The 25,857-nt window shown below is 34.9% G+C and overlaps 1 protein-coding gene across 1 annotated transcript in view; it reads left to right on the top strand.

The window, feature by feature from the left end:
- si:ch211-246m6.5 (von Willebrand factor D and EGF domain-containing protein) overlaps positions 1–25,857 on the top strand; it is a 56,117-nt gene that overhangs the window by 13,451 nt on the left and 16,809 nt on the right. The window contains exons 9-18 of the mRNA XM_052589303.1: positions 1,070–1,143; positions 2,764–3,040; positions 4,189–4,391; positions 5,078–6,015; positions 11,379–11,515; positions 13,936–14,100; positions 15,312–15,413; positions 17,979–18,093; positions 21,455–21,705; positions 22,880–23,099. Of these exons, the coding sequence (XP_052445263.1) occupies positions 1,070–1,143; positions 2,764–3,040; positions 4,189–4,391; positions 5,078–6,015; positions 11,379–11,515; positions 13,936–14,100; positions 15,312–15,413; positions 17,979–18,093; positions 21,455–21,705; positions 22,880–23,099 (2,482 nt within the window). The remainder of the gene's footprint in view (positions 1–1,069; positions 1,144–2,763; positions 3,041–4,188; positions 4,392–5,077; positions 6,016–11,378; positions 11,516–13,935; positions 14,101–15,311; positions 15,414–17,978; positions 18,094–21,454; positions 21,706–22,879; positions 23,100–25,857) is intronic.

Here is a 25,857-nt window from a genome sequence, read left to right as displayed (position 1 = left end):
TTTATTTATTTTTTTTGTAATTCTTCAGGTTTGAGATACACTGTCTACATTTACATGCAACCAAATAATCCGTTTGTAATCAGATTGAAGTCTCAATCGGACTGAAAGCCTTCATGTAAACACCTTAATCGACCTGAGCTTGATAGGAAGGACATTTAGATCCGATTGAAGGGGTTGGGTTATTTCTCTTCTAATATGATTGAGAGTGCATATAAACACTCGATCGGATTGAACCACAAAACTAAAAGTACTACGCATGTGCAATGATGGAGAAATTATGTAATGATGTATGATGCACAGAACGAACTGCTATTCCTTTAGAATAAAGTGTTGTATAAATGTGTGTCCTGTCCTTTCACTCGGCAACTGTGGAGCAGGACAACCTTGTTTTGGAGACTCAAGTACAGACAACCCGTTTTGGGCGTGGGTGATGAACTGTATATTTGTGCAGTATGCGCATGTCAAAAAAATAAATAAATATTCAGATTCGAAGCTTGAACATATAAACGTGCACATCAACCCAATAACTTTATTTAGCGTTCATTTAAACACTACAGTCAAATTTATCAATCGGAATGAGTTCAGTCCAAAAATTGCGCATGTCACCGTAGCCAATGTGACTCGGCCTTACAGCTCTTATAATTGACCCCTTCTGAAAAGAAGAGAGAGCCTCTAATAAGGCCGACACCGAAAGGACAGACAAGAATGTGGTAATTATGAAGTAAAGAAACATAAACACACATAAACCACCAGTCTTCTTAAATAATGTGTCACCGCCGGCCCCAGACCACCATCTGTGTTGTCTGTAAACATGAAAGCCGCTCAGTGCCCTTTAATAATGGGAAGAGACTGTATACTCTTCTGCATTATAATTAGGCAAGAGACAGCATAGCTCCGCAACTATTATTCCCATCAATGGCATCTAAATTGTGAAATTTGATTCCCTGAGATGGTTTCGCTACTTTTTTATGAGTCATTTCTCTATGTAAGCAATGGATAAATTTGCAGTGCAAATAGCTGCCAGTATGAATGATTCATTACCAATTAAATCTTTTTTTTCTGAATATAGATCACAGTTCAAGATGTTCCAACGGCAACCTGTTACTCCCTAACTGACCCTCATGTCATTACATTCGATGGCAGGTAAAATATTTCTGAATTTTTAGACAAGTTTCTTTCTTTTTTTTGTTACTCAACTGGTAAAGCTTTCTGCTAATATGACAACAACAATGGTAAGGTCATAGGATTGAATCCAAAGGACCACAATAAATATACTGAAAGATTTTTATTCCCTTTTGTTGTGGCATTTCAGTGGACAAAATGAATTCTGCTAGATTGCCTGAGATTAACAAATTATGTGAGTTTTACATGGCTGATGCTCAAATGGTACATTTTCAGTTAATGAGGTCCAAATGTTTAGGTCACTTTGGATTTCAGATTTATGTGGTATGGATTGATCACTTGCACTTTTAGGTAAAACATTTACAAGTTTTCAGAAAAGGAGGTCCTTTCTTTTTTGTACCTTAACTGGTAAAGCATTGTGATAATGGCTAACATCGCCAAGGTTGTGGGTTCGATTCCCAAAAGTGAGCACAAAGAAAATTTACTGGGGTTTTTTTTAGGCTTTTCTAATTTATTTATTTGCTATTTGTGATTGACAAATTGAATTCTTATAAATTGTCTGGTTGTGTGACTTAAGTTGTGTGACTTTTACATGACAGATGCTCAAATGTTACATTTTCAGGTAATGAGGCACAAACGTAAAGGTCACTTTGGATTTCACATTTGTGTAGCGCAGATCTATCATTTGTACTCTTAAATTTAATTTGATGGCAGGTAAAATTTGTACAAGTTGTTGTTTTTTGGAGCTCATCTGGCAAAGAATTGCGCAAACAATGAACAGAACAACGACTTTTGATTCTTTGTGAAGTAGCACAAATAATTTACTGAGAGCTTTTTATTTCTGTCTTTGGCATTTGCAAAGGACAATTTAAATGTTTTAGATCGCCTGTGATTATTTCGACATAAGTTATGTGACTTTTACAAGACATATGCTCAAATGGTACATTTTCAGGTAATGAGGCAGAAACGTAAAGGTCACTTTGGATTTCAGATTGGTGTGGCGCAGTTTGTACACTTTGAATTTGGCTCAGAAGGAGGGATCTTCATGAAAGTGTACGGGAACTGTCCTCATTAGCGGATATGTCCTTGACAGATGTCGGCCCTGTGCCACAATTTCCTCCAGTGGAGAAGCACACATGGCCTGAATGGACAATAGATATGGATTTAAACACACACTATAGCGCGATGTATCGAGCAATGTGTGTTTACAGCAAAGCCACCGCACAGAGCAATAACTGCAAGGTGTCACGGTCACCATCAAAGTAAATGATGCTGAAACTGTCCTGTGAAAATGGCTGCCTCGGTTTCTCTCCCTCAATTTCTTGCTCGTGTTTTATCTTACAGTTCTTTTTAAGAAGACTCTTTCTTCTTGCCTCTTCTCCACTTTGCTATTAAGTTCAAGTAGTCCTCTGAGAGGTTGTATTCAGCTGTCTAGTCTTTAAAGGTTGTTTATAGAGTGCATACAGAGGTTTTCTGAATTTCATTTATTTTAATCACCATGACTTTTAGCAGAGCAAAACAGAACTTGGAAAAGAAGCAAGATAGCTATCAGTCTGTGTATCTCTTTCTGTGTATCTTGTTACATGTCATTCATTTTAAAATTGTCATCTATTAATCTTACTTTAACCTTATTCCACTCAGGCGATACGAGAACCAGCAAACAGGCACGTTTTTGCTTTATAAGAGCACAAAGCGTGTTTTTGAGGTCCACACGAGGCAATGGGATTGTGGGAGCCGACATTACTCTGTGGCGTGTACCTGCGGAGTGGCGGCTCGAGAGGGCAACGAGGTTGTGACCTTTGACATGTGCAATGGGCAGCTGCGAGAAACTCGCCCCCACTTGTCCGTCAAGGCATTGGGACCATCCATAACAAATCAGATTAAGATCCATGAGACGCATCAAGGGAAGAAAGTCACGGTACGGTTACAATACAGTGCTGTGGTAGCTAATAATTATGAATTAATATGGATAGGTTTTAAAAAATGAGGCTTTATTCGTAGACTATTTTATGATGCAGTAAAACATTTGTTTCACTAATTCATTCAGTGTTGGGGTAAAGCATTGCATGTAACGCGAGTTAATCAGATTACTTTTTCAAGTAACTAGTAATGTATTGCGTTTAAATTTACAACAAAATATCTGAGTTACTTTTTCAAGTTATTGTTCCCATTTATTCACTCACGCCTCTCCCCATTGGGAGAAATTGGGAGTGAGGTGTGAAATGGCCATTACAGTCGCCAAAAATATAACTTTTGTGGTTGTTTTGTTATTAAAAACAAATAAGCAAGCCCAGCCCAGCCCAGGTGACAAAATGTATCTCAAAAGTAATTTAATGCATTACTTTCTAGAAAATGTATCTAAGTAATGCAATTTGTAAACTTTCACATGGAGCAATATAATATTGTAATGCATTACTTTAAAAAGTAACTTTCCCAAACACTGCTCGTATTGTAAAATATATATTTGATTTAACTGAATACACAATAGACCGTATGATACCACATTGACATGCAATATCAGGAAATCTCAGTCAAGCTCACTGTGAAATATATGCAGTTCAAGTTTCAATTTCTTGGCAAAATTGTCTGAAAAGTAAACACAGACCTCATCTGCTTCGAAAAGAGGGGTTTTTTTTCCCTGCAAAAAGATTTTGAAAGTTCTCGGTCTCCATAGACCATCGGCCTGTCAATGCAGCAGATGTTGTCATTGTTGCATTGTGACACAGTTTGAATGAGGAAGTGGCTTGTGATGGATACATTTATCTAGATTTGTAATATTCTGATGTAGACCCTTGACAAATTGCCGCTAATGTCCTCATAACCAGCTGCCAGAGAAATGGAATCTTTTACTAACGTGTGCATTTAGTTTATGATTAAAGTTGGGGTAAAGTGACGTTTAGTTTTTCTCTTTTAAATCTTTTCTCCATCTATATATATATAAAAAAAAAAAAGCCTTACATATTTAAGGGTCAACATTACCTGATTTTGATGATTTAATGTTTGATGGTTTAATGTTTAACATTAAATATGTAAGAATGTTATGTGATTTTCGTCTGACCCCTGCAGATCGTTTTTGCCTCAGGGGCGTTTGTGCGAGCAGACGTCAGTGATTGGGGAATGAGTCTGTCCGTCAGGGCTCCAAGTCAGGACTTTAACGCCACCAGAGGCCTGTGTGGGTTATTTGACCGGAACAGCCACAATGACCTCCACCATCCTGCAGGCACAAGCTACCATGACAAAAACCTAGAGGAATTCATTCAGGACTGGAGGTGAGAAATGCTTTTTTAACATCCATGTAGTCTATATTTTCACTAGAAACAATATACAGAGTTTAAGACGGGTAATAAATCTAGTCAGAACCAAAGCTGTCATGAGATGTGCCACTAAGGTCCTCTAAGGCTCCTCATCTCCAGTCCTGGAGGGCTATTGTCCTGCAGACTTTAGTACCATTCCCAATTTAACCCACCTTTCTGTAATTTGCAAGTAATTGTGAACACCTTAATTAGTTGGCTTGGGGTTGTTAGGTTGGGGTAAGTTTTAAACTCAGGAGGACACTTGCCCCACAGGACTGGAGTTGAAGTGCCATTCTCTAAGGTGTACCTGAAGATTCAACTAATGGTCCTGCTCAGAAATATGGTGCTATAATGCTGGTAAGAACTATGAACATGGTCAGATGTATGTACAAAAATTGTCACACATTTACAATCTGTAAACTTCCAAAAGATGCCAAATAAGTAGGAGTTAATAGGAGGCTTGGATATCAGTTTGGTTTTGCATCACCACTTAACCTTGATTCGCTAGTTTTAATGACAAATATAATTAAAACAGAGAAAAGTCTCTAATCTAAAGGGCTAACCTTTCTCGAACTCTAAATCCTCTCTTGACGCAGTGCTTGAGGGTTTAATTCAAAGGCTGATTTGAGACAGTCATATTTTTGTTTTATTTCTCATGTCAGGATCACGCCTGGGGAGAGCCTGTTTGACAGCACGCCACCTGCCGTGGATGAGGAGATAAAGTGGAATTTCTGTGCTTGTCAAAGGGGATACAGCCTGTCCCTCCATTCAGCACGTGCCTCCGAAGACCTATTAAACCCGCCTGCCATCTCTCGCTGCCTATCTCACGACGACACAGATTTCACAACCCTATTCCCTTACAAAGATGCCACTGCCGAGTACACCGTTAAAACTGTCTCCACCCGTAACGTCCAGAAGCGGGAGGCGTTGATTGAAGTGTCAGAATTAGGCGTTAAACTGAAGTCTCAAGTGTCCCAAGGTCTGGCAGAAAACTCTCCTTCTTTAGAGGAATTAGAATTAGACTCATTATTTAAAGTTGATGCCCCTCGCTTGAATGAATCTAAGGTGCCCTTACCAAGCTCAGGTGGAAGGCCTAAAAGACAAACCCTTGACATTTTGCCCATTTACACCGTCCAGGCCCTAAGCCAGACTGACCTCGAAAGTTTTGCCTACTTCTTTCCAGATGACCACCGCTCTTCCAGCCATCCAGCTGCCCACCCTTCCTGGCCGACAGCTAGTGGCCTCAATTCTGCCAAAGCTTTGGAGGTCTGCCAGCTGGCCTTGGCGAACTCAACCGTGGGCACAGTATGCAAGAGTCTGCTGGGTCGGCGCCTGGAAGAAGCTGTGGATCTCTGCATCCTGGATCTTCAGTTGAAAGATGATTTGGCCTGGGAGGATGCCCTTGTGTCCTTCCTGGAGAACGAATGTGAACGGAAGTGGCTGGAGAACCGAAACCAGCATTCCCAGGCTTCAAGTCCATTGGCGGATATCGCAACAGCCCTACGTTGTCCAAATTTCTGTAATGGAAATGGGGAATGTGTAGAGCAGGGATGTCAGTGCTATCCAGGCTACAGCTTTTACGACTGCAGTCTTACAATCAGTAAGTGATCGTTTTGACATCCATCTGTTGCTTCAAACGTGATCCACAGGGATCCTCAATTATGAGACACACTCTAGGCTTATTAATAAGAAATTCATATGGGGTACTACAACATGTTTTGTGTGACGTGCTTGCAGGGGGTGTGAGAATTGAACGGGAAACAGTTGCGGATCAAAGTTATCTTTGAGGCTTTGTTTCGGGTGACTAGGGAACGTCCACCTTTGTTCTCACTCTCTCTGGAAATTATGGAGTCATTTGAAAGTTTTCTACTTAAGATGTGTGGTCTGAGAGGAGATTTATTGATCAGAGGTTGTTCATTCATATCTCAGGTGACTGTCAACTTCTAAAGTTGAAACAGAAGTGAGAAAATTGTTGACATATAAGAGAGCAAAGCTTTAAATTCAAAAGTAAGATGTAGTATTTTCTTAAGTAATTTGGTCTTGGGGATTGGCATAGTGTTTATAGTATCTTGGTAGATCAGAGCACAAATCTGTGAGATTGTTGTGATTCCAGTGAGATTGTAAGGGTATATTTCTTAGAAGAACAGGAGAACCTTAGGAAAAGCTTTGCACTATCAATTCCTGTTTAAAGGCACATCACTTCCTGCTCCTGGAGATAAAGAGGGTGCAATGTGAGCAGTACACCACATTTTGAAGGAAATCCTGCTGAACTTATCATTTTTATTTCCTCTATAGATAACTCTAGGGCTCTGGAAATATGTCTTGTGTGATAGCAGTTGACGTTACAAATTCGGCAATTTATTATTGCATTTACAAGCATGGGAGATGACTGTCTAGTGTGACGTGATGTTGCATCTCTATGGGTCAATACTTTTGCTGCTCTTTTGGCCAAATTTGTGTAATTAAAATCCTGTTCATTGGCACAAGTACAGTGTTCACTACAGCTGCCATTACCAGATGGTGGCCAACATGTCAGAGCATTTTTGTGGCATTAGATTATTATTTTTCCCTGTGCCAGCTATTTTCATCATGTATTTTTAGGGTCTTGTTGTTTGTTGTATGCTTTCAATTCCGTGTAATTATATTTCGCTCTGGATGCTGTTGTTTTGCATTCCTTTTCCTTACACTCGGCAAAGAATAATTTCCTACTCCCTCAAGCGTGTCTTCAAAGATACCGCAGATGGCGTACGATTGAGCAAGTGTGGTTTTTTATTGATTTTGTGAATTATTTGAATTGTTGTATGAAACTCTTTTTCAAACGGCAAAGTCATTGAGCGTGTGTATTGACTGATTGTTTCTGGCAATAGCTGCGAGGCTCACAAGTGCCATTAGCTTTCCCAGCCAACCTTCATATCAATGAGATATTGTTATGCAGGTATGCTAACGCATGACTTTGTGCCAGACGCTCTGATTAGCATTGGGATCTTCGCTAAGCCGTTATCTCCCTCGATGTTTTTCGCACGCTCCCTGGGGCTGCCTTGGTGACAAAACGGAAGTTTTAACACAAATTAGCGAACAGATTAGGAGAGCTAGAGAGGGCTGTTTATCACAGACTGACATTTTTCAACCTCTCCGAGAGCGAGCTCTGATTTATGATAACCACGCTAGGATCAACGTGCAAGGTAGCACAGGGAGGACGGCTAGATAAATCTGCTTAATTGCGCAACTGATCATCGGCTGATGCCTCTTTCACATCTGGGATCGCCATCCATTAGTTTATTTCTGAAGCCTATGACACGTTTATGCCTAAGCATTTTCAGTTGACTTTATTTCCACTTCATCTAGTCAAATGTGTGTTTTTTGTTTGTGTTCACCTTTGGCCTTGTGATTTGTAAATATGTTAGCGTGCTAACATGCTACATTTATTTCTGTTGAATATAGCATGTATATTGTGTACTGTATGTAATATTTTTGACTTGGTGACCTACTATTAGCCAAAGAGTGGAGTATACCACAGAATATATTATAATAATATATGTATATTTTTTTCTGCATGTAAAACAGAATAAGCTAATATTTTGAAGATTACATAGCTCTCCTCATACAATGGGAGCTTGAAGTGATCTTTCAAGATTGATAACACCAAAATGACTCTATACAGGTTTTGAACGAAATGAGGGTGATTAAATAATGGGTTTTCATTTTGTCTGAATGATTCCTGTAGTATACAAATGGTGGATCCTGACTACCTTTTCAGGCTGTGTGTTCATTAGATTCACCTCAAGATTTGAAAATGATGGGGAAAAGGAACTAAAGGGATTCAATTTACATTTTCGCACCTCCCAGGAAACTGCACATCACATATTCTCCTTAGTCTTGTGGCAGATTTTATGCTATTATTGCCAACATGAAAGGTGCCAGGAATGAAGCTGTACTACTCTTTATTTCATATAATTCCAGGAAGAGTATGGAACATTATGGAAAACCTCACTTTTGCCTTTATTCAGCTGTGAGGCAGGGGTCACATTCTGTAGAAAGGACTCCTCTTAGATTCATCTCTGAATTTATATATATATATATATATATATATATATATATATATATATATATATATATACACAGCCGGTTCAGTGAGTCATCCCGATCGCTCCTCATTCATCATTTCTCTTCAAACATAAAGCACTTGGTTTGCCCTTGTGGCAGAGATGAAAAACTCCTGAATATCTCTCACGCTCCCTTCCTGGATGGTCAGGGACACTGTGTGAGAGTATGTAAGTGTGTGTGTACACTGCGTCAGTGCTTGAGGCTTGTCTGGTTCAGATCTGCATTTTAGGAGCTCGGGAGCAGAGTGAATCATGGGAAAATCTGAAAATCACCTCACTGACCTGCTGAGCTGGAAACGTTTGATCTCCAAGGCGATTAGGAAAGTATATGTATGGTACTCATGCAGTGGGAGTAATGCTTTTTTTTTAAGGTCCTAGAATCTTTGGCTTATTATCCTTGTTTCAACTGCTAATATCTTTTTAATGGTTAGCTAACTGATTGGCAAATTATGTCACGTAACATGCTAATTGTTTAACTCAGAAGTTGTAAGAATCATTGAAATAGGCCTTATGAGTTTTGAAAAGGTAAATGAAATTTCTATACATTTTAAACATTTTAAAAGTGACGTGACATGCAGCCCATACTCAGAATTCGTGCTCCGTATTTTTGATATAATAAAGGCATTTAAGTCTATATATGTCTATATTATAGTTTATAATTATAAACGTAAATAATTTGTATATAATTAATATTTCATTTATTTAATTCATTTCATGCATTTAGACAAATGCATAAAATATGCACATATTATATTCTACAGTTTATACAGGCAAAATGTTGATACCTGTGTAAAATATGCTAATATGTTTTTAATGTTTATGAAAAATACAGCATCAAAAATAATATTTTTCATACTTTAATATTTTTTATTTGTATATTTTTTTAATCTAACTAAATACTTAATATAATATTTTCTTTATCAGATGTTGTAGCTTTCATTGCATGACTCTTTAAAAAATATTTTAAAACTAACTTAATTGTCTCTGATGGTATTATATCTTTTCTAAACAGTGTTGGGTGGCGACTTTGTTTTTGTAATTATTTTGTTATTACTTTTTTAACCAGTGTAAAATTACACAAAATGAGACCATCTGGAGGAGGTTCTTTGATGAGGCCAAAATTCATTAGCACTCACTCTGTGCTTAAATGTTCTCCTCCGAGGACCATTTTCTCTGATATCTCTCATTGTTTTCCTTCTTCATTTTTAGATATTCACTACACTTCTGGCTTAGTTTAGTATCCCGTCCCAGTACATCCATTTTCGTTTGTGTTTCAGATATGCGATTTAAATAGACTTCCGCCCCGCGGAGATCTGAACGTAAGGTTATGCTCTGGTAATAAAAACACTGATTTGAAATGAGCCGAGATGGGAACGATAATGGCATTAATCAAGCGCAATGCAGCCAAGGCACAGTCATTTTAGCCTGTCACTGAAACTATATTAAATGTTGTTGTGTTTTATAAGGCCTGAGAGACGCCCAAACAAGCTTGTATTTACTCGTTTGCATTATTTGGGAGCCTCAGTTATGGAGAACGTCATTTTCCCCAGCACTAATTATACCGTAATGTTTACAGAATGAATCTGTTCCCTATTTAATGACAAACGCGGGCTGGCAAGGTCAGAATCCAGCATTCTGAATATTTAGTGATGTACTGTATTGTATAGCTTAAAGCTGAGATTGTTTTGTTTGTTTGTTTGTTAGCGGCGATGTACTTCGAAATGACTTTCATTTGGTTTAACGGCATCTTTCAAACTGCCGGTGTTGCATTTTTCCATTTGAGTCTTGTAAACTTTATTCACTGGGGCTTCTTGGAAAGATGGGGAGTGCACATTATTAAAGACTTCACATAAATTTACAATGGAGTTTTTGGGTTTAACAAGACTCCCATAGTGGCTTTTCAATGAATCAACAATGAGTAGAAGGCAGACTGTCATTTTTGAAGGCTCATTCGACTGAAAGACTTTTTCTGTGAGGTTTTGAATGAGGTTGTTGAGTTGAATGACAGAGAACAAATTGGATTTGACCCTGTGACCCAGAAAAGTCTGTACTTTTTCCATTTACGCCCCAAATTGTTTTCTACCAAGCGAGTGTGTGTATTTAGGTGTCTGAGTTTGGTTGTCTTGAGCTGTACAACTGCAGTGTCAAGGACCAGTGTTGTTACCAACTTCTTTCAATGGAAAGTAGTTTATCCCTCCCTGAGAAGTCGCTAAATGTCGCTAGATGATGTCATACGCTAATTAGCATATTAATTACGTAAGTGCGTCTATTGTCTTGCCTCCCTGTGCTAATGTACTATATTTTAATGCAGCCAAATTCTCAATAAAACTGTTTTTATTATAATATTTTAATGAAATGACAATGAAATGAATATTATAATGACTGAAATGAGGACCATTAAGACTATATAACCAGCTCTCAAAGATATTAATCTGCACTAAAATTTAATGACATTGTCTAATGAAATAAAATACACAGAAGATTAAGACAATGGTTATACTGTGATTTTGGCTTTACTTGCATGTAAAATAGAATTAGAAGCAACAGAATATCATTTTGCAGATGCACAGAGAGGTGTGTGCGCTGGGAAACCAAGACCTCGCGCTTGTGCGGCAGTACTGGAGAGTCTCAGAGACAAAGTAAGGTTTATCCAAGAAAGTCGCGATTTGTCGTTAGTCGCTTTTTTGGAAAAAAAGTCGCTAAGAGGTCTGAAAAGTCACTTAAGAGACCACACCCAGCAAAAAGGCCACACCCCTTGGATAGGCCACGCCCTCATATACTTCAACGAACCACTGCTACTGTTACTTATGCTCTTTTTAAGGTTATTTGAATAATTGTGAGTTTTATTTTGTTTACTCAGGTCAGCCAATAGAAATCACAGGTCTGGAGAACGACGGTTTGTGTGACGTTCGTGAGTTCGACTGTGACAGCGTGAGGGTTTTTGGGCTGGGATTCATCGACTCACCTGACCTTGCTTGTCTTGTAACCAGACTAAAGGTAAGACACAAATGTCACTTGTGTTTATTCGGCAAAATGTATATTAAGACAAATGTAGTATTTTATAAGTTTTTTTTTTTTTATTTTTTTAGAAAATAAAAAAACTATCCATAATTAAATAATTTGAATAATTTAATATTATAAACATTTTAAGTTATTTTTGTTTTTATATAATTGAATAATTAAAACAATAGTATTGTATTACTTTAAAGTATTTTATACTAAATAAATTTGGTATAATAGACTACATAATATTATAGTATAACATTTCTTGTTTTATAAAAAATTTATATACTACCATGTGTGAATATATATATATATATATATATATATATATATATATATATCTCTCAGACATGATCACTTAGACATCACAAAAAATATATATAATAATAATATTAAATTTGTATAAACATATACATTATTTGCACATCTAGTATACACATATTACACTGATCCATCCATCTTTTAATTGCAATTTTTGTGCTTTTTATAGTGAACAAGTTCAACTCTTCTAAGCCAGTCTTCTTTAATATTTCATCAAGGAGTCTTTATGAATCTTAGCATGGCTTTTTTTAATACCTGCTTGCCATCTGTTTGTATATTTAATTAGAAGAATGAGGGAGGAAAGGCATAGGGGACATCTGAGGAGATAACCAAAGCAATAAAAACAGTAATCAGTCAACACAGCAGAGCACATACAAAGAAAACAGCACACAATAAGACCAGTAAACAACATGCAATACACACATAATGTGCTGTAATTATCTGAGAATTTATATGCGCTGGTGACTCCTTTATTAAATTGTCGGGTATACTTAAAAGTTTTGGGCTTAAGTTAATTGAATGATCATAAATTGATGCCCTGCAGGGTTGAGTTTAACTCTCATGGTCTAAAAAAAAACCTAGAGGCCCTGAATAGTTCAAAAACATACTTTCATTAACTTTGAATACTTCTGAAATTATGAAAAGATCAGGTCTACTCTCTATTTGACTTCAGAAGAACAATTGAAATGCATTTAATAGCAAACCAAAGGGTAATTTCTAAATTAATATTATAATTTGGAGTGTCTGGGACCTGAAAACATCATGGTTAAAAAGCTAATGTAACTAACGAATCCCACCATGCAAATGTGAATCTGCTCCCTGCATGCTTTCATCTCATTTGAATTCAACCGCTCAGATATTTCCGAACCGGCCACTTTTCTCTCCGTATTTTCTCAGGGGGTGTTTCGCCTGCTGTGTGAGGTCATCCCATTTGAGCAAATTGGTTTGACATTCATTATTCTAGCTGTTTCTGTTTTTCTCAGAGGATGAAGGCCCAGGGGTGAAGATTGCTCTAATTGCAGTTTTTATCTCAAACAGTTGTGAACAGCTGAAGCACAGATGCCCATACTAAACTTGCAGCATAACTTCTGATAAATGTGGAAAAATGTAAAGAAAAAGTTTCCCTAAAATTGTAATTCCAATGTGTGTTTTTTTTTTTTTTTTTTTTTGCATGTAAGAAACAGAACATGTTTGTAATGACCTGAATGAGGGGAAGTTGACAGGATGTTCTGCTTCAGATAAAACTATGCATTTGTTGGCCTGAAAGAAAGAAAGAAAGAAAGAAAGAAAGAAAGAAAGAAAGAAAGAAAGAAAGAAAGAAAGAAAGAAAGAAAGAAAGAAAGAAAGAAAGAAAGAATTGTGCTTAATTATATTCACTTTGCACATGTAATGTGCAACTTCAAATGTTAAAAGTATATACAATATAAAAAAAACTGTGCTTGCTGATAGTATAGTATTAATGAAATAAAATTCAGTGTACTTAAATTGCATTCATTGCATTACTATTTGTTAACATGCTTAAGTAATTTTATGAAGTGTACTGTCAATGTCAAATTAATTGTCAAAAAAATGCTGTGCTTACTATCACACTAAACAAGTATGACTATTCATATTATGAATTTATTTATATATTTTTATTGTAGTTAAAATTCTTTTAATTTTTGTGTATTTTTGTATTTTTATTTAGAGTTATGTCAATATAGCTGGAAGTTATACATTATATCTATGTAGTATGTAAATATATATATATAAAGAAATTAGAATAAGTATATTTTAGTTTATAATAAACTTTTATTAATACAAATACATTTGACATTAGAAAATTAAAATTAAAGATGTACTTAAATCCTACTTAAGTGAGTAAAACTTCTTAAAAACTACTTAAGTTTAACTCGCGGAACTAAACATGAATTTAAACTATAATAATACATTTGCATTTAAATGTAGATAACAATTAAGTGAGCAAAAACATTACATTCCGTTCACACTTAAGTATATTCTGTTAAAAAAATATTTCTACATTATTATAATTTACTTCTTTGTGTGTGTCCCATTCAAGATAAACAATTTATTTTCATTGATGTTTTTTTTAGCACATGAATGGAGTTTGGATCCCTAAAGAGGAAGTCAGAACCAAAGCAACCTTCCTGAGCTCTAAAGCGGTGGACTGCTCCGTCCCGAGACTCAGCAACATGGACGTCGACATGATGGACATCATGATGGCCAGCGAGCAGCCCTATGCCAGATGGGAGATTAAGGTACCTGTCCATCAATCTCAAGGACAGAGATCTGTCCAAGGGTTCATGTTATTGATTTTCCAGTGCCACTTTTAGCTGTGACTGAATGAATCAAAATGTCATCGTTAAGATAAAAGCCAGCCATCTTTTTCGAAACTTTCCATTTCGATTGAAAGATGAAGCGGCCATTGAATTGAGGACATTCGCGAAATGCAATTACGCAGAAAGTCTCCTTCACAGTTGTGGGTTTTAACGTTTAAAATCAGCTTGAATTTATGCCGGCCGCTGTTTAAGGCCAAGATAAATGATGCGTACCTGGTGCGTTAAAATATTATATCACGCCGAAATCGCCGAGCCGTGAGATGGAGGAGAGCTTTTCCATTCTGAATGACAGCCATAAAGGCAACACAATCAATTGAATCATTTTTATACTTTGACGGCTCATATTGAAAACCAATTTGGCTTTATCTTTAAGTATATGGCTAACATAAACATTAAAAAGTTCGTAAACTCCATTCAGGTCTTTTGATCATTGACCTCGGCGCTCAATCCCAAAGTGGGGCTTGATCTATGTGTGTACGTGTTAATGAGTGTGTTTACTGATGTAAAAAAATGGATGGCCTGTGATGAGGAGAATCATTAACATAAATTTAGATGTTGAAAGAGCCACAGGGTGTCTCTGAAGGTCAGCGCAAAGACATATCCGTGAGGTAATACATCTCGAAATCCACATAACTCCTGCCCGCATTAATCTCAAAGGCTTGTGGGATTAACTCTCACTGAGGGGGTGAAAAATTAACCTTGCTTTTGGATTTGCGCAAACTAGTGCTGCTAAAGACACTGAAGTCTGAAGTATTACAGGAAGATGTACTTTTTTGCATCACCCGCCAGTGGCGAACAATCTGAGGTTTAATGACCATAAATATTTCTTAATATGCATTTATTTCGCATGATCCTTATTTCACATTTCTTTGGATGATATGACCAAATATTATTATTAATTATAATTTTTTGTAGTTCTTGTCTTTTTTTCTCTCATTATGACTCGAATCAATGTTCATGTCAAGTTATTGAGCATTTTGGTAAGGATATTATAAACAGCTTTATGTGGAATCAACCACACACATAAAAGCTGCATTTTAGGCTTTAAGCAATAAAATACATTTATTAGATATACTGTATTGGCTCAGGATAGATATCTAAACCTTTCTAATTCTCTTTTTCTCCTTTAGGTGACTAATGATGGTCGTCAGTACAGCGAGGAGAAATTTTTAACCCTTTATGACGGTATTTGCCAGCTGTGTGTGACTGCCTCTGGACTTTGCAAGCTGAAGGTAATGCTGTGTAAACACATATTAGTAATGCATGCATAAATAGACCTATAGACTTTGAACGGTCCTTCTATCTCGTATTTTGCTCATGATTAGCACAAAAAAAGTGAAATAAAAATACAAATGCACATAGCATTTCTCCCAACTATTTATTGTATGCATTGTAACTACATTTGCAATTCAAAGGTGGTTATATATTATATCACATATAATATATAAAATATTTTATAAATTATATTTATTATTGATAATTCATTTCTTATATATATATATATATATATATATATATATATATATATATATATATATATATATATATATATATATATATATATATATATTAGTTTATTAAAATATATTATTACAATTTAAGAAGATATCTATAATTTTCATACATTTTAATGAACATATATATTTTAATGTATAATACATTTCTTAATAATAATATTATTATTAATGACTATTATATGAATGTAAATATAATTATAAATATTATTAATTATACACACACACTAATATTATTAATAAATAATATCCATAATTCTATTTTACATGCACATCTTAGAAATAATAATAGTATTAATATAAAACTGATAACAAATATCAATATTATATTATTGATAAATTAACCATTTTTGCAACAACAACAAAAATGCTACAAACAGTGATATTACTGCTGATGTTTGATTTTAAATGCTTAAGTTTATTAAAATGTAATATTAACATTTATAACAATCTCTCTATATTATTAGTATTATTAGTATTATTAAAATTGAAACAATATTATTTATGAATTATAATTATTAATTGATCAAATATCAAAAATATCCTAATCTTAATTTCAAGATACATTTAGGTTGATCTGAATTAATTACAGAAAGAACATGGAGAACAATATAAAGAAGGAACATTTCAATACAGCAGTTGTTCAGAAAGCCCTTAAACAGATTCTAAATGGCTTTTGAATGACAGATATTTGTAGTACTGTGTGTAAAAACATCCATGATTGCACACGCACAGCTTCCCTCATGGACCTTCTGTTCATTTGTCCATCTGTCCATCATCCTGTACTTTGTAAACACTGTGTGGAATAACACTTCCTATATTAACAGCCTGGATTTTCCTCTGGAAAATAAGTCACAGAGGATGCGAGTTTATAGACTCAAAAGGCAAAAGGTCTGTCATAGCCGTTTAGTGTCTAAACTGCTCTCGGTGCATCAGGACAACAGCGATACGTGAGGCCACTGGGGTGTGTGCTGGAAAAACCCGGAGCATGGATGTGGAAAACAGACAATATTATTCCCAACATCAAAACCAGAGACTGACAGAGTAACCTATCCCTTGAGCACCCGATGTCCTCCCCTTCTCTGGCTTTCTTTCTCGGGGTTTTCAGCTGCCACATAGCGTGTAATCTCAGCGTGAGAGATGAGTTATCTAGCTGGATCAGTTTGGTCTGTGTTTATCTTCTCTGCTTTGCCGCGGTTGTCCTCCAGGCGTTGCGACTTACACGTCCCGCTGGATATTAAAAACTTGAAATATAGAGATTGTATCAGTGCCAGGCTTTATGCTTTGGTGATTTATAGCAAAGACTGCTGAGGATTATCTAAAAAGGTTTGACAGAGGAAGTTGGCTTGAGATACAGTGTATAACCGTGAGCAGTAGCAAAACATCTCCACGCTGTTGGATACCGCAGGAGCGCTCAATGGCACAGTTCAATAACACACATTCTGTCTTTCCTTCTTTCTTTTTTCCTTCTGTCCTGGAGGTTTTTTTTTTTGTTTTTTTTTTTACTTTTGCATAAACAATGAAAAGGTTGTGAGTTCGATTCCCAGTAAAAGCACAAATTGAATGTTGCTATTGATGAAAATGTATGCAGGATTAATTATTTATTTTTATTATATATATATATATATATATATATATATATATATATATATATATATATATATATATATATATATATATATATATATATATGTGTGTGTTCTATTTTATTTTTAAATTGAGTTTTTTTTATTATTAGTCTTACTTTTCTAGTTTCTTTATTTAGTAAGTTTAAGTTTAGTTTCTTAGTTAGTATCATTTGAAATGTGATATGTTTAATACAGGTGTCTTGTACAGCATTGTTATGGTTACATTAGATACAAATATTAAACTTTAAAAAAACTGAAAACTAGAAATGTTGCATTGACAGCTAAAATCAAATAAAACAAGCTGAAGTTAAAGTAATAAAATTATTACAACTGAAACAAAAAGACATACATTAAACCTAAATAGACTTATTGAAAAAATAAAAAGAACATAGTTTAATTAAGTTAAATTAGTTTAATAATTAAGGTCACTTGTGAATTTTCCCTTTTTGTTTGTATTAGTCAAAGTTTTATGTTGAAATGTTTAGTGTTGTTTAATGTAGTTTCAGCTTGCTTTGTTTTCCCATTTGTTTTTATTTATTTTATTTATCATTATTTTTGATTCCATTTTTTTTTACTTAGTTTTAATGTTTGTATTTAGTTTTCATTACTGATCATTACACCCCTCTCTCTCTCTCTCTCTCTCTCTCTCGCTCAGGAGAGAACGTGTAATATAGATGGGATGTGTTTTGCTGAGGGAGACTCCAGTCCTTCCGTTCCTTGTCTCCTGTGTAACTCCACGGCCTCCAAATACACCTGGTCCATTAATCAAGGTAAACACAGTCGAGATCTGATGAGATTAGCAATATTGAATATTATCTGAACCTGTACACACTTACACAGCACAGCAATAACCTACAAATTAGTTACAAGTTTAAGCAGATTTGGGACTCAACCCAACAACCTTCTGCAGCACAATCACATTTAAAGCTAAATCAAGCAAACATAATGGCATTAACACAAAGATACAAAGCTGAAGTCTTAATATTTAATTTTCATAATATTTAATTAATGTTAATGTGGCAGATTTGGGTTTGAATCCCATTCCTGATATCTAAAAAAGCTTTAAGAACTGTTAAGACTGAGTAAATGTGACCTTAACAATGTGTATTTAATTGAAAATTGCATAAGGCCATTATTTTGTCAGTTCTAACCAAACTGTAAGAGGTAGTAGGGTAAATCTGAAAAGACATGATGTCTTGCTATTACTTTCAGTATGTTTGAAGTTAAAAGCCCACAGCTTAACTAACAGACCTTATTTCAGCAGCTAAATACAGACTTTATATGGTGAGTCAGCTGGAAAACGCTCGCTCTGAATTTCAATTAGCTGACGTTACGTTTTCAGATTTTACAGCATTGCAAAAAAATGAAGCAAAGCACTTGGAAATAAACTTTAGTTTTGGGATTATAAGCACCCTGAGAAGACTCTGGCTCTGTAATGATGAGTAATATTTCAGTAGATTTTTTTTAAATACTGTTTTTATCTCAGGAGACTTTTATAGGATACGTATGAAGTATTGGACTGTCATGAGATGATGGGATGAAGTGAATTTATCACAGTTCAGATGTGTTGTTGTTGACCGTGATGCAAAGCAGCGTAAATATTAATACGCCTTTACTGTGATAAAAACATATTGATGCACACCTTGTATCTTGTTGATTTATATATATATATATATATATATATATATATATATATATATATATATATATCTCAATTGATTTTATAATGTCAATAAATAATTTAGCTGTTACAATTGTTTGTTTTTTTAATGTTAATATAATAATATATAATATTATGTAATATTAACATTAAACAAATTCAATAATAAACAGTTTATTAGTAATTAATGTGTGCTTAATGCTGATATTTATTATTATATATATCTTGTTATATATCACACACACACTCTCTTTCAACAATAGTATCATTAAAAATAAAATTATAATAAAAATAACAATCTTCATCATTATCACAATAATCAGAATCAGCACAAACTTATAATTTTTTTTATTTTTTAAATATGAATAGTATTTATATTATTGTAATTATTATTAATTATAAGCAAAATATAATCATCATCAAGTATTATTTATTTAAATAACATATTTTTTTTATCAGAAATTATTGATTATTGTTACTTTTTTATTAATCGTTCATAAATCGATCATCATCTTCATAAAAATGTGTGATTTTCTTTTTAATTGTTTTAACCGTGTTAATATAAAACTCAGCTGATGTGCGTAAACAATGTTCATCTCATCTAATCAGATATTAGAGTCAGATGTTTATGGCATTTGAATTAAGATTTATTCAAACTAGAAGACGAGCCACTATCTCTCTTAAGAGTAAGTATAAAAAATATTTCACTATATACTGTAAATGGGGACTCAAACAATTTAAAAATAAAATTCTTCATAAGAAAGCAAAACAAACACACACACAAGTTGTTATTATTAGCGAGTTCTTTGGGAATTAAACTCCCTCCTCTTTAACCACAGCGCTGTGTTCAGAGAGAGAGAGAGAGAGAGAGAGAGAGAGAGAGAGAGCGCTCGATGACAGCAAACATCCGTCTGTTTGCCTGCGCTCCGATGCTATCTGAGACTCCACACACATTCAGCTTTAAGGAAGATTACAAGCATTCACCTCACATCCACTTACCTGCTGCTGGTTATTTCCCCCTCGCATTCTGCCGGGGTTTTTTTTCTTCATTCTGTGGCAAAACTAAGAGTCCGTTTATTCATGCAGACAAATTGAATTTAGACAAGATAATCATCAGAGGAAAATCTAGAAATTGAATGTTAAGTGATTCAAATGAGCATTTGTTCTGCAGAAGCAGTGTTACATAACTGAGCGAAATAGACATCAGACCATTTTGAAACAATTAGCATTTGTTTTTGCACTTGGTTTGCATTTGTGTTTTAGCGTGTTATTTTGCATTGGGTTTGTTTACTTCTGTCAGAACAGATTTATGGATCCATTTTGTTGTTAGTCAACATTTCCCAGCCAGAAACTCACAAGCTCGTACACGTCATGCTGCTCGTGAATGAGATTTTGAATATGAGTGACAGATTGGTGCAGAAAATGCTTTCATATTTTAAGATCAGGGCTGGTTTATTTTCTAGGGTTTTGTTGTGGATAATTGCATGTCATGGATATTGTTTTTGTTCAGTTTTGCGGATTTTGTTTTTGTCAAGTTTCACACGAAAGAAGAAGCGGGAAATAACCGTCGGATAGTGACGCACGATGCTGTATGACATTTTATCCCACAAATTTCATCATGCCAGATATCAGGAAAACACATTTTCCTTGTGTGCCTGTTTGTTCCATGTGAGACATTTCTCATTTTGCTCTCAGAAATAACATGGCCAAAATTACATATATACGTAATGGTTATTTATTTTAACAATAAATAATAATAACTATTTAGCACTTAGAAATGTCTCATTTTGCTTTCTGAAATCCTGAAGATTATGAGTTAAGAATTTATATATTTGAATATTTATGTATCTTTATGTGCTTATGTTTGAATTAATAAATATTAGCAATAATAAAAGATACAAATAACAATAATATTGTTTATATATATATATATATATATATATATATATATATATATATATATATATATATATATATATATATATATATATATATATATAATTTATTTATTTATTTATTTTGGATAAAATTATTAGTCAGAATTTATTAATTTAAATATGCAAATAAAAAATAATAATAATGTTTAGGGAAAAAAGTGAAATATTAAATGTATTGTTTTCTATTTTGAAAATTAACAATTGTAATTTATTTGTTGTAATACATTTTTAGAATATCAACAATCATTTATACAAATTTTTACAATAAAAAAAAAGAATAATAAATGAATAAATTGGGTCTTTTACAATTTGCAATTAATAAACAGATAATGATAATAAATAACTTAGCCAAATAAAAATATATTTCATTTCAGTCCAAATACAATGGACTACAATTAATGAAAATGACATTGCTAAATATTATCAGACATATTCATCAATAAACAAAATATTTGACTGATAAATATTGCGTAGCCTGAAAATCAGCTCTGGGCATTGTTGATTTGTTCATGTTATTCCCTCTCATATCCTCAGCTAATCGTCCACCGACCTTCCACGCGCCACGGGACGGCCTGCAGACCTTTGTAGGTGAGAACTTTGTGTACCAATTCACAGCCACGGACCCCGAGGGCTCGGCCCTGCTCTTCCAGCTGGAGACGGGACCCCCTGGGGCCTCGATTTCCCCGGCCGGGCTCCTCATCTGGAAAGTGGATGAGGAGGAAACGCGCAGTTTTCAATTCACTGTGTCTGATGAGTGTGATGCCCAGAGCAGATTTACAGCCGAGGTGAGAGACTCTGAGAAACTCACGCCTGACAGATGTTGATGTTTAGGTCAAATGATTTAATTATTTTTACAATAAAAATAAACAGTAAAACTTTTTTCTGAAATAACATCTCCAAAGTATTTTTGTTCGATATTTTTAATTGATTCCAGTAACAATTGTTTAACATATTTTAGTAGCATATAAGTGTTGCATTTCCTGCAACAAGCTATTTTTTTTTTTCAATGAGCATTATTGTGGCATTACATAGTGTTACATCACATTCTTGTCACATTTTATCGTGCGAGTGGAAGCAGTAATGAAATATACTCTCCTAAAGAGTTTTCTCCGTCTTATGTAGGATTGGCAAATCTAATTCATTTTAGTGAATCAATTTGTTCATCGCTTTGGATAAACAGTCTTCTAAAATGAATAAATGTAAATGCCAAGCTTGTATATTTAAATTTCATGATCTCTTTCAAGGACTGGTCATTTATTCATAGAAAGATTAAAATAATTATTGAAACAGGACTGGATTGTAGTTCCTTCAAGGCATTTTTCCTACTAGATACAATATGCAATTTGCCTAGATGACATTAGATGACTAAAAATGGTATGTGGTTGCATGTTGAAAGATTACCATGGTACTACTGAGTATACTGAGTTATAGAGTTTAATATCTTTCACAAAATGACATAAGGACAGCAGAACTGAGCTGCCCAGATTCTCCTGAGTCTTGTCTCACAGCAATGCGGTGCAACGAAAGACAAACGTCCTCTCCATCTCCTCTGTGGGCCCTAGACAGCTAACAAGCATCTGCTTCCTGCCTCCTAGCGCTTATTAAAGACTGTCTGAGTTTGAGAGATACAGTCGTTTGAGGACAGGCGAGAGAGAGAGAGAGAGAGAGAGAGTGTGTGAGAGAGAGAGCAACTGGATGCAATTAGCAACACTGCTGAAAAAAAAAAAAAGATGATATTTTGGGTCCGTTAGGTAATTTAAATATTGGAAAATATAGGATTGCAAAAAGTGTGTAATATTCAAATATATTAGTATTGCTCTTTAATACAGTAAATTATGATGCAATAATAAAAAATAAGATCTCAATCAAAAATCAGATTCTCGCTATTTTGAGACAATTAATTTTGTTGGATTTTTATCTGCGTCACCTTACAGTTCTGTCCATGTTTCCATGTTACAGGTGATGGTGCGACCGTGCGGCTGCATGAACGGAGGGACGTGTGTGACTAACATCAAGTATCCTGCGGGCAGTGGCGAGTACCTGTGCGTGTGCCCGGCTGGAATTTCTGGTGACCTGTGCCAGGAAGAGCAGAACGAATGCAGCTCCAGCCCGTGTGGAGCAGGAGTGTGTGTAGATCTGGTAGACGGCTTCCAATGCCAGTGTCCTGCTGGACTCACAGGTATTTAGTTCAACCTGCAATGCACAAATTCATTTCCATTTACTCCCCATCACACTCAGTACAGTTGTGATTCGGCAGGAGGTAATCACAGCGTGCTGATATACTGCCATATTGCATGGCCACGAGTGTGATATTGCATTTATACAACAATTTGCCAACACGAGTGTGTGTGGAACTACTTACCATGGATTCACATCTAAAGTTGAGCGCAAACCTCTGTTGGTAATTCAAAAACGTCATTTTGGAACTAGTACCGAAGGAACGTTGAGTTGCTTCATTAAAAGCTTATGGTATTACTGTTTTAAAAGTAGTGCTGTCAATCGAATTAATTGCTATTTTTTCTTTAATTGCGGTTAATTGTGATTAATCCCACCAATTCCATTAATCCCATAAAAAATAAAAAATAAATTATAATACATAATTTACATTGCAATAATTTCACATCCTATCTTCAAATTAATGTAAAAATAGCATAAATATGATATAGCCTATGTTTGTATGATGGAAACTTTTAAATGACTGAAGTTCATACCAATGCTACTGATGTCTCTATGAAATTGTTTTTCTCCCCCTAATATTTAACCATTGGCTAGCCATTCAGCTTTAAAAGAGCTATCAATCTTAACGTTTATTATACTACTTAAAATAACTTATAATTTAAGCGAAATTAAAACACTGTTCACAAAAACCATTGTAATACATTTCATATTTAGCTGCATGTGCCCTTCAGCAAGTACAGAAATTGAATAAAGTTGTCAAAAACTGAATTCCAAATTAAATGTAGATGCTAAAATGTTAAATTATTAAATGTTAAAAGCTGCAAAAGTTATCGATTTCCTCTTTTTTTATTTCTTTTTTTTTTTTTTATTAACAGACATCACAGCAGTTGTTTTTTTTTTTTTTTTTTTTTGTTGTTGTTGTTTGGCTGCTATTTCTTTAAGAGTTTCCTTATAATTGGAGTATAGGTGTGTATACTGTATGTTAAATAATTATATTGACAATAATACAAATCCACATGGAGCAATTAAGAGTTATGACTAAGGTTTTATTGTTTTTCTCACATTATTGCTCTGGTACTTCATCCTTGAATCAATATTTAGCATTTTTTTTGTTGGTGTGTGCATGTTTTTTATTGATTACGAAGCAGGTCCTCTAAATAAACACAAACTCTTGGCTCGGTTTCATTCTTGATCCAATTACAAAGTCATATTTTGCCAAAACCCATTCCTGGTTATGACCGAGAGGATCGGCTCATTTAATTTCTCCAAGCTTGAAAGCAGCCTAGCGTATGTGGGTGAAAACAAAAAGGCTCAAAAGCAACAAACGCTCCTGCCTGGGAATTTCAGACAAAAGCTGAACAGTTGAGGTTTTCACGCAGTGTCTATTCTGAGATCGGTGGTTGAAATCTCTTCTCTGCCGGTGTGCGAATTAATCTTTCCTGGCTGAATGCAATGACTGTTGTTGCTTGAAGTTGAAATGCGAAGCCTTCCTGTCAAGACTGAAGCTTTTACCTTAGTGTTTTCTGTGTTTATTATCAAAGGATTGAACCGGTCAGAAGAGTTTGTCCATTTCCACTAATGGGGATGCTTGCGTGAGATAAACCAACACTGCTGACTGAATAAAAGTTTGTGTTTTTCTGTGGCTCGTAATACTTTGGGACTTTGCAGATGGTTTGGACATTATTAAAGATCCCCTTCAAACACATTTCTAAGAGAAGCCACAAACAACACAAATACAAATTGAAAAAAAAATGGACAAATGCCCAGCAGCTACTGAATCCACACAAAGGAAAGAGCATCTGTAAGCTATTCTGCTGCTGGGAGTAGTAAACAGGCCAAAACCCAGTGATGAATCGGCTCAGGGATGTTTTATCTTTGCTGAAAACAGTGCTTTGTGTGGCCACTTGAAGTTTTAGCAGAGGAAAGAAGTGGGGGAAATAATTATCTTTATCTATAAACAATGCTTCACCACAATTTTAGTGTTTTCCTAAGTATTTGAATTTCAAATGAGCCTGCCGCCTCAAAGTTTTGCGTCTGAGAAGTGTTTAAACACGTAATGTTTAACTTTGAACAGTTATTCGATAATCGTGTTTTGTTTTTTTTTAGAGGTGGAAGTGTTATATTGGCTCTAAATGCCATTGTTTTTCCCAGACAGTGACAAAAATATTCATAAACATACCTCCATGCATAATGAGTCAAGATATTGGCCAACACGTTACTAGTCACACGTTCTGAGGTAAACGATTGATGAAAACGTGCAGCTATGATTCTGGTGGTAGCTAGGTAATTGCTATGCAGTCTCTATAATAATTTATAGCAGTGAGTTAATACTGAATAACTAACCGTTTAAACACAGTATCGTCACTTACCTTGTGTATTTCTGCTCCCGCGGTTAAAATAGTTCCAAAGACTGAGTAGAAACACATCTCTGAGCATCATACAGTTACAGGCATTTGGTTCCTGAGGGAATCATTTTGTTTGAAAGAATCGTTTGAGTGAGTGATTCAATTACTTTCATAAGACAGTAGCTTGATTAGTTTCTAAAAGAATTAGTGCTTTGAGCAAATCATTTGAGTGAATAATCCATTAGTTACCGCATTAAAGTTGCTTTTCATGTTTACCATTTTCCTACATGAAATCCTTTAATTTCTGTAGAAATCCATGTAAACTCAAGACAGTCACATGATTTGTTTCTGAAAGAATCAGTGTTTGGAATAATCGTTTGAGTGTATGATTCGATTTCTGTTAAGACCGTGACT

The sequence above is a fragment of the Carassius gibelio genome, chromosome B22 (assembly GCF_023724105.1).
Source record: "Carassius gibelio isolate Cgi1373 ecotype wild population from Czech Republic chromosome B22, carGib1.2-hapl.c, whole genome shotgun sequence".
Classification (NCBI taxonomy): Eukaryota; Metazoa; Chordata; class Actinopteri; order Cypriniformes; family Cyprinidae; genus Carassius; species Carassius gibelio.
The sequence above is the reverse complement of the archived record's forward strand: the minus strand, read 5'-3'. Positions and strand labels throughout refer to the sequence as shown.